This window comes from Aptenodytes forsteri, unplaced genomic scaffold (assembly GCF_000699145.1).
Source record: "Aptenodytes forsteri isolate BGI_AS27 unplaced genomic scaffold, ASM69914v1 Scaffold534, whole genome shotgun sequence".
Classification (NCBI taxonomy): Eukaryota; Metazoa; Chordata; class Aves; order Sphenisciformes; family Spheniscidae; genus Aptenodytes; species Aptenodytes forsteri.
The window spans coordinates 8,448-17,696 of NW_008795712.1; the positions used below are offsets into that span (position 1 = coordinate 8,448).

General features: G+C 55.2%; 1 protein-coding gene across 1 annotated transcript in view; it reads left to right on the plus strand.

Moving 5' to 3' along the window:
* Positions 1-1,362: 1,362 nt before the first annotated feature.
* DRC1 (dynein regulatory complex subunit 1) overlaps positions 1,363-9,249 on the plus strand; it is a gene marked incomplete at its 5' end in the record, with an annotated part of 14,645 nt that continues 6,758 nt past the window's right edge. The window contains 6 exons of the mRNA XM_009283452.1: positions 1,363-1,453; positions 2,013-2,125; positions 3,842-4,025; positions 4,683-4,820; positions 5,569-5,655; positions 6,402-6,524. Coding sequence (XP_009281727.1) covers positions 1,363-1,453; positions 2,013-2,125; positions 3,842-4,025; positions 4,683-4,820; positions 5,569-5,655; positions 6,402-6,524 — 736 coding nt within the window. The remainder of the gene's footprint in view (positions 1,454-2,012; positions 2,126-3,841; positions 4,026-4,682; positions 4,821-5,568; positions 5,656-6,401; positions 6,525-9,249) is intronic.

Below are 9,249 nucleotides of genomic sequence, written 5' to 3' on the forward strand. Positions count from 1 at the left end.
TTCTCCCCAAACCCCTTGTCTGGTCGCAGATGATCTCCTCTTCCCCAAACTGGCACTGGGGTTGGTGCCCCCACCCCCAAACCGGTGCCAGTTCCAGATCCCTCGCCCCAAACTGGCACCCAGTCCTGACCCCCCACCCAGGACCAGCACAGGCTCAGAGACCCTCCCCAGGGCTCAGAACATCCCCTGCCCCACACCGGCGCTGGGGCCAGGACCCCTACCACGAACTGGCAGGGGGCAGGGACCCGACATGGCCGTGCCAGCCTTCATGGGACCCAGGGCCTCTCCCCAAACTGGCCTTGGGTCAGGGACCACCCTGAATCCTGAACCTGTCAGAGACACTCCCCACTCCCTGCCAAATGGCAGGTGGTCAGGGACCACCCCTCCCAATCCCTGCTCAGCCCAAAGTCAAGGACATCCCTGTCCTGTCCCCAGCCCAGCACCGGGGCAGCGATACCCCCTTCCCCAAGATATTGCCCTGCCATGGGCCCTCTGCCCCCCTGGACAAGATCAGCAGCAGGCCAGTGGCCTCCTGGATCAGGCCGATGTTGTTCCCAAAACTGGGACTCACCGGCAATGGGGCACACCTTTCCCCAAGGCAGGACTGAACTGGGGTCCTCTCCCAAGCCTCAGAGGCCCCTCAAGGCTGGGTGGGACCAGACCGTGAAGTGGCAGTGCCCTGCCACCCTCTCCTGAGCTGGGGCTGGGTCAGGGTCCCGTCTTCCCCCAGCCTGGGGAAAACGGTGGCGGTAACCACCATCTCCTCTCCAAACCGAGAGTAAACCACAACAAGGTGCCTGTGGATCCTGTTACCAAACCACGGGGCCAAACTGTACCTAGGTCAGTTGCATCCACTCCCACCCAGACAGGCTTGTTTTCTCCTTCCTGATCCCAGAGCTTTCCCTTTAGGTTAGACTGATCCCAAGGAATTAGCGTGGGATCGGTGCCAACCCTGAAGTGGCTCCAGACAGAAGCTGGCTGCCTTCATGGCGCACAGCCACCTAAGGGCTGCCCCCAGACAGCCTCTGCCCCCTGCCCTCCTCCCTCTGGGAAGCAAACAGGGGCTGATCCCCCCAGCCCTGTGCTGCGGGAGTAACCAGCCCTGGGCTGCACTCCCAGCTCCAGAAAGGGAAGCCTGGACCCCATTTTCCCTCACGGAGGCTGTCCCACCCTTTCCTGCCTCTTTTCTGCATCTTTGGGGACCTCCTGGCCTGGGACTAAACCTGCCGAGGGGAAGAGAGAGCAAAGTGTGCTGCGCTGAACCATGCAGTCTGGGCTGGGGTCCCAGATCCAAGGCCATCTCCGAGCAATAGGAAGATGGTGTGGTGCAAAATGTTCCGTCTTTTCCCCCTTTCTGCCCAGGGAGGCCCTTGGAGAAGATGCAGAGCCGAAGGTGGCTGAGGAGGAGGAAGAGCAGAGAAGGAGCCATAAGCAAATGGAGGAGAGCAGGCAGGTGCGGCAGTAGGACAGGAAGGTCCTCTCGGGTCCCTGACCTCTAGACATTTGGCTTTACCCTCCTTTTAGCTTTGTGCAGTGCTTAGTGTCACACAGCAGCGTTTATGTGAGAAGAAGCAGGGACAGAAACTCCTCAGGACTGGCTGGGGGGTGATTCTTGGGCTGGATCCTGGGGATATGATGTCCCTGTGACAAACAGCCCATGGATTGGAAGGATCTGGGACTGACACCGTGTATCCAAACCCCAACCCAGTCCCCTAGCCCCATCCGCACACGCAGGGGAAGCAAAACAAGAAGGTGCTCTGAGCACGTTCCTCTTGGTGCTGATGGCCTGCAGGGCTTTCCAGGAGAGGGAGGACCCACGGGTTCATTGCGGTCCTTGCAGCGCTCATCAAACCCTGCCATAGCATGGGAAGACGGGGCTTATGGGTCCACGTAGGCACCTCAGCATGGGGATAGGAGCCAGACCCTGGACAGGCATAGCGAGAGTTGCTCCAGTATCCCTTCCTCCAGAGCTCGGGTCTCCGGGTGCGAGACGTGTACCACCTACTTCACAGAGGCTGGCCAAGCTGCTCTTTGATGGCGCGCAGTTGGTGACAAATATCCAGGTGGCTGCTGACTTGAGGGAAACACAGAGGAGGGCAGAGGAGGCAGAGCTGAAGCTGCAGAGGTAAGAGACTGCGCGGTGGGTCTGTGCTGCTGGGAAGGAGCAGTGCAGATGTTGGTGCAGCTTTTGGGGGGACATCCTAACCCTGGCCATCCAGGAACGCTTAGAGGTTAGGGCAACACTGAATTTATGTTCAAAAGGAAAATTTAGGCACACAAAGAGCCTCCAGGTCCCACCTGCCACAGCTGGATCTTTACAGAGCTCTGCAGGTCAAGGCCGGTGGCTTCCCCAGGTGGCACTGCGGTACTACGGACTGCCTGGTTACCGATCTCCTCCTACAGGCTCTCTGGTTACCAGTCTCCTCCAGACCCATCACATCTTCAGCTCCAGAGTGTGAGAAACACAGCTGGTTCTCAGCTTTTCACCAGGAGTCTGTACCACGTATACTTGTGGTCTCCTTGCTTGAGAAGCACAGGCGCAGCTGCCCTTGCTTCTGGCTTGCCGAGCAGCTCTCCTGAGCCTGGAGGTGACACCGTGGTGGAGAACGTGCCACCCTGTGCTAAGAGGTGGCTCAGTAAATGGCCTGTTTCCAGAGGTTGCCCTCCGGTCGTGGAGATAGGGGTAGTTATTAGCCACACCATGGGAATGCGCTGGGACAGCTACATCAGGCTGTGTGTGAGGAGTGGGAAGAAGGTGAGGCTGTGCTAATTTGAGAAATTGGATATTAAGGTCTTTGAGGTGAGAGTGGTCAGATGCTGGGTCAGGGGCCCCTGATGTTGTAGAGATCTTCCTCCTTGGAGATACTCAGCACATGCCTGGACAAGGCCCTGCACAACCTGCTCTGACATTGAAGTTAATCCTGCTGTGACCGGGAGCCAGTGATTTCCCGAAGCCCTTCCAGCCTCGATTATTCTCTGATCCTCTCTGTGTGCCTTCCTGGGCAAACCCGTCCTGCTTCACCAGAGGAGCTGGGCAGTCTCCAAGGGACTGGCTCTTTCAGCCCTGTCCCCAGGACTCGGAGATCAGCTAGGAAACGCTGAGTCCTTGCTCCTACTGCCTTTGGAGGGCACTGTAGGAACATTTTATGGGAAGCTGGCTGTAGCAAGACCCGTGTCCCTTGCTCAGCTGGTTTCCCAGTGGGAATCTCATTAAGGAACCAGGTGCTGTGTCCAGGAACTGCCCGTAGAGCCGGTTTGGGGGTGGCAACGGTGGTGGCCGCTGTTCAGCCTGAGCCAAGGGCCATCCCCAGAGCACGTTGGATGGTGCCTCTGTTTGGAAGAGGAAAGAGTTTCGTAGTATGGACGTGGGCTGTTCAGTGCTGTTTGGCTTTAGCTGGAGTGTGGTCTCCGGACAGTTTGACTCCCAAGTCTAGATGTAGCCAGGAGGCTGTTTGGCACTGCTTGTCCATCACCTCTTGCCCAGAGACAGCTTGCTTGGCAGAAGGACTCGTGCCCCTTGCAAAGGTGACTGCTGCTTGAGCTGAGCTCTTTAGTCTTTCCTCCTCCAGGTAAGCGGTTGTTAGAGCACTGGGCAAGGGCGGAACTGGGGAAATGCCTGTCTGAAGAGAAGGGCCTGCAGGATGCCAGCTCTGCCCTTGTGTGACGCTCTAACAAGCACTTGCAAGAAAGCTGCTGCTCCACTGATATCTTGATGCCACTTGGAATGCAAAGTGGGTTATGCAGGAAAGTGCTCCTGCAGCGTGGGCCACTGAACCACGTCTGAAGCACGTGCTGCCCTGCCCCAGCTCCGCGTTTGCCGTGTGCTCCTTACTGCCTGCAGGGTGGAGAAGCTGGAGAATGAAGCCAAGTCCAGCACGTACAAGTTTGAGGAGATCGCCTCCAAGTGGGCCTTGGCCAAGGAGATGACGATCCCGCAGGAGCTGTGGCAGCTGCTGAACCAACAGCAGCAGCAGTGTGCGCTGCTTCTGGAGGAGAAGAACAAGCTCATCGGTGACCTGCAGCAGGTAGCGTGGGGACCAGGCAGGGACAACCAGGAAGGACGGGGGGGCTTCAAGCTCTGGAGGACGCTGTTCTAAAGCAACGGTCATCCTTGTCTGGCTCTTCAGTCATCCCTCTGTCTGGATCTTCAATTCACCAGTACGTTGCAGAGATCCATGTAGTGTCAGTTAGTCCGGGTCAAAACTGTGCCAGGAGCTGCAGTGCCGGTGTCCCAGTGTGGACGGTGAGATGGGGTGCCCTGGCACTGTTCAGTGTAAAAGGACAGACACGCAGGGCACCGGTAGCAGTAAGACAAACTGGCAGGTCCCAGATTGCACAGTAAAAAAAAGGCAAATGAGCAGAGAGGGGGAGTGTTTTTGTAGACGGAAGAAAGCCTTCCCCACAGCAGGTTCCCTGGCCCCCAGAGAAGGAGTGGTGTGTCTGCAGGCATGTCACCTCCCACTCCATCTCACCTGGGCCTTTTGGCAGCGATGATCTGTCTCTCCTCCCATCTTCCCTCCTAACTACTTCTTGACTTTCTGGCTCTTTGCTCTGGCTCTTTGGAATCATCACCTCTTCTCCTTTGGAAAAGGCAGCATCTGGGTCTTACCCTCTCAGTTAGGCCCTGAGGATTCCTGGTCAAATACTTCTCTCTGATTTCAGCATCTGCTCTCCTCCTCCAGGAGCTGAAAAACAAAGACGAGCAATACGTGCAGGCCATTAAGAAGCAGTCGGACGATATCCACCTGCTTTTGGAGAGAATGGAGGAACAGATCAGGATCATGCTGAAAACTTACCGTCACAAACTCCTGCAGATTGAGGTAACCAGTTCACAGGGTGGCGGAAGAGTCCCATGAGAAAACCTGCAGCCACTTGCTTCTCCATATCTATGGCAAAAAGGCCTCAGGCTCGTTGCACTGGCTGGGTTGACTACTGTCCAGAGCAGCAGGGCTGACGTCTCGGTGAACGAGGCTGAAATCTGGCCAAGCAAGAGCACTGAATGGTGCTGAGTGCTGAGGGGCTGGTTTATACCACGCTGTGAACGACTGTGCTTCAGTGCAGAGCGACTCAGTAGCACGTGAAAGCTGTTGCTGTTTGACGGCTGATTATTCGTCTCTCTAAAAGCCAGAAGGGACCACTGTGGTTCTTTAGCCTTACCTTCTGCAGAGCACAAAGTCCCACCTCGCGGATCAAACCTGCATTTGGTGCTGAGTGAGGGCATCTCTCCCCATTTGATGTCTTGTTAGGTGGAACCGGGTGGCTGCCTGACCAAGCTCCGCTGCTAATCATCCAGCAACGATTTCCAGTTAACTCACAGAGCTACCCACCACCAAGAGCACCCCTCCCAGCTTTGGGTGGCTGATAGCAGCAGTCCCCGTGGGGTCCCAGTGTGAGGTCCCTGCCAGCGGGGTCCGGGTGTGGAGAGGGGAGATCAGGCCAGTGTGTGTTCGTCGGAGAGTGGCACCATTCCACAGCCAATCCTCTCCTGGAGGCTGCTGGCCTGGACTAGTGTAAGGCTGGTAATGAGAGGTGCCAACGTGATGGTGAAGGGCTCTGTCTCCTTCACAGAAAGCTTTTGAGCTCGAACGGCGAGAGCTGCTGGACAACAACAGGAAGAAGTGGGAGGAAGCCATCCAAGCCCACAATGCACAGGAGGTAGGGTCCGTGTGAAATTTAGAATCATAGAATCATAGAATCATTTAGGTTGGAAAAGACCCTTAAGATCATCGAGTCCAACCGTTAACCTAACACTGCCAAGTCCACCACTAAACCATGTCCCTACATGCCACGTCTACACATCTTTTAAACACGTCCAGGGATGGTGACTCCACCACTTCCCTGGGCAGCCTGTTCCAATGCCTGACAGCCCTTTCGGTGGAGAGATTTTTCCTAATATCCAACCTAAACCTCCCCTGGCGCAACTTGAGGCCGTTTCCTCTCGTCCTATCGCTTGTTCCTTGGGAGAAGAGACCGACCCCCACCTCGCTACAACCTCCTTTCAGGTAGTTGTAGAGAGCGATGAGGTCTCCCCTCAGCCTCCTTTTCTCCAGGCTAAACAAGCCCAGTTCCCTCAGCCGCTCCTCATCAGACTTGTGCTCTAGACCCTTCACCAGCTTCGTTGCTCTTCTCTGGACACACTCCAGCACCTCAGTGTCTTTCTTGTAGTGAGGGGCCAAAGGCTGCCAGGACCAGTGCTGCTCTCTCCATTGGGCTGCCTTGAAAGACACGTGTGCACAAAGACAGCTGGTTCCTCAGGAGTGTGGGGGGTAAAGGGGCCGTTTTTCAGCCTGCTCTGCAGGGGCATTATACATGTATGACCTTGCTTTGGGCTAGCCAAAGGAGCTGTGATCGCGGGAGGAAGCTGTCACCATTGATAGATGACGTTCTCCTTTTGCCCGTAGCTGGAATACCTGCATGCCCGTATGAGGAAGGTGGAAGAGTTTGAGAAACAGCTGAATCAGCTGCGGGTGGAGGATGAGGAGGAGTATAACAGCATGAAGATCCAGCTGGAGAACGATGTGCAGGTACAGAAAAGGCTGGCGTGTGCCATGTGGGGAGGCAGTGGAACAGATCTCCCTGGGCTTTTCTGTGTGTAGCTGGCTCTGTGGGGCAGCTAGACGGTATGAAAGCTGCAGCTGGTATCTGGTCATCTCAGCTCTTCAGCGTGCACAGTCCAGCCCCGTGTCAACAGGGTGATGGAGCTGCTGTTCTCTCCTCTCCATCGGTCCTACACCACAGTGTCCATCTGCCCTTGGCTCTCAGAGGTCTGTAGCACATGAACTGTAGCTCTAGGACGTGTGAAGCACCTGGGAAGGTCGAGGGGTTTGCTACTTCTTGGCATCATGATTGGTAGGAGGACCAAATAGTGTGAGCGTCCTGACACCAGATCATTTCAGATCAACTTGATTTCTTCCTTTGTCAGGGTCCTTGTCCTAGGAGGTGTGAGCTTTTTCCTCTGACATCTAGCCATAGACCCGTGATTTCTCTAATGCCCATGAAGTCCACTTGGTGTGAGAACTATCATGAGTTTGCCCTTACTCAGGTAGGAGGGCATGCAGTGGAAGAGCACAACCCTGGCACACCGCTGGCTGAACAGGCACCAGGAGCTCTCACTGCAGATCCAGACCTCGTAGCCGTGGCTTCCCCGAGATACAGATACCTTTTAATCCACTGCATCCTCTGCGAGCAGCGGTGTCAACAAAGCAGTGCATCTGTGAGTCTCTGCAATCCTGCTGGTCCCCTGGACGGCAGCCCCGGCGTTGCTCCTAAGGCTGTCAGGTTTGGCTTTGCCCAGCATCACTCAGCCTCCTCTGCTCAGCAGAGAGCCCTGCCGCCACCGCCACCTTCCCTGCTGGTTGTCGTGCGTTGCTTCCCGGGCTGCACGGTAGAAATGGGACACGTTGCGTCTGGACTTTAGGAAGGCTCATTGTTTGTCCCATGGGATGTCCTCCTAGGAAGCCCAGGGAAATACAGGCTAGGGCCGATGTCTAGAAGGTTTTGCACAACTTCAGGTGAAATATTACTGTTGCAAGGTCCCTGTCAGCCTGAAAGGGCACGTCCAGGGAGGGCAGTCCTGACTTTGCGGTTTGTTCGCCTTCGTATTGATAGCCTGGAAGGTGACACAGAGTGTGTAACGTTTGCAGATGGCTCTGAGCCACGTGGGGAGGGAGGCAGCAGCATGCTGGAGATCAGGGTTCACAGATGGCGATGTGGGGCTGTTGTAAAAATGCACCTGCTGCCTTTAGCTGTGCTTGTGGGAGGGTTTATATATAAGGCAGGGGAGGCAATTATGCCTCTCTACTTTATACCTACGTGTCGTTGTCCAGGTTTGGCAACATGCTTGGGAACAGGGGAGAGAGTCTAGAAGAGACCAAGTAGACAAATGACCCCTAAGAAAAGGTTGAAAGGCTGGGGCTGCTTAGACCAGGGAAGCGATTTCTGTAGGGAGGTGATAAGTCTAGAAATACGCACAATTCTGTATGATGGAGGAGGAGAATGGCTTCTTCTCTGTGTCCACTGTAGATGCAAGAGAAAATCATGGGGTTGAGCTTTGGTAGGGAAGATTTAAACTGGCATTCAGATTTAGGGTTGAAATTTCAAGCTAGGAAAGCCTAGAAATGGCAAGGGCTTGCTTGAAGGTTAGCTAGAGGGACTGTGCCCTTAGTTTGCTGCTCTTTGACGCAGGGTTTTAGGAACAGCTTAAATCAACTTCTGCTGGGGCTGATTTGGTGAAGTTGTTCTCCCTGTGGGGCAGAGGGATGAAGTAGATGTCCTCCTGGTTCCCTTTAGCACTGCAGTTGTGTAACTCTTTACAGCACAGACTTCACCCTTCCAGTTCAGGGAGAATAAGAAAAGAGGAGTTGGAAACACCTGTTTTCCTGGTTAACCTGTGATACCGTTGTCCTGAGGTATCTCTGAAGCAGGAGCTTAGCCAAGACCTAAAGATGAAGTCTGTGGTTTGGGGGTTGTTGAATACTCCCCCGTTTCACTAGACGGGGAATCAGCATTTTAAGTACGGGGTTTGGGCCGTGGCTTTCCTCCATCTGCTGTAAGGAGAAGGTCCCTTGGCCCTGCTGGGATTTACCTCCATCTTTTCTTCAGTCAAGCTTTGATCCTAGCCAGGTGGGACCGCTTCTGGGTGTCTTCCCAGGTTGTTTGTACACTCCCTGTCGTACGTAGGGCTACCCAGGAGAGATCTGAGCCAGCTAACCCGGGTACCAGTGTCTTCCCTGCTTCTAGCCTGCAGCTCGGGACTCTTTACCTGCCCCCAGAGATCCCCCTGGGCTGAGAGCAAGCCTTGAGCCCCTGACGGAGACCCCGCTGGGTCTCTCTGCTGCGTGCATTGCTGTGCACAACCGAGCCTGTAGCTGATAGCTGATGCTGGGGCCATGCAGCAGCTTAATTCCAGTCACTTCCTACGATGGAAGAAGTCAGAAGTCTCGTCCCCAGTAAAGCGCTATATTATGAGATTTTTCAGCATCAGATTTCTGCCTCCTCTTGCACATGGAAGACATTTATATACTAATGAATTAAACCATGCCAGGCCCAGACACTGCCTCTCGCCCATCCGTGCAGTCACGCTGCCTGCTCCTGGAGTTTCCATGCCGCTGTGTCCCCCTGAGCTCGCTTCCAAATGAGCTGTAGGGCTGGCAAGAGAGCAGCGGTCATCACTAGGGTGTGATAGCTCCCAGCCCAGAGCAGCAGCCCCAGGAGACTCGGGCAATCAGCCCGGGAAGCGGCTCTTCCTTT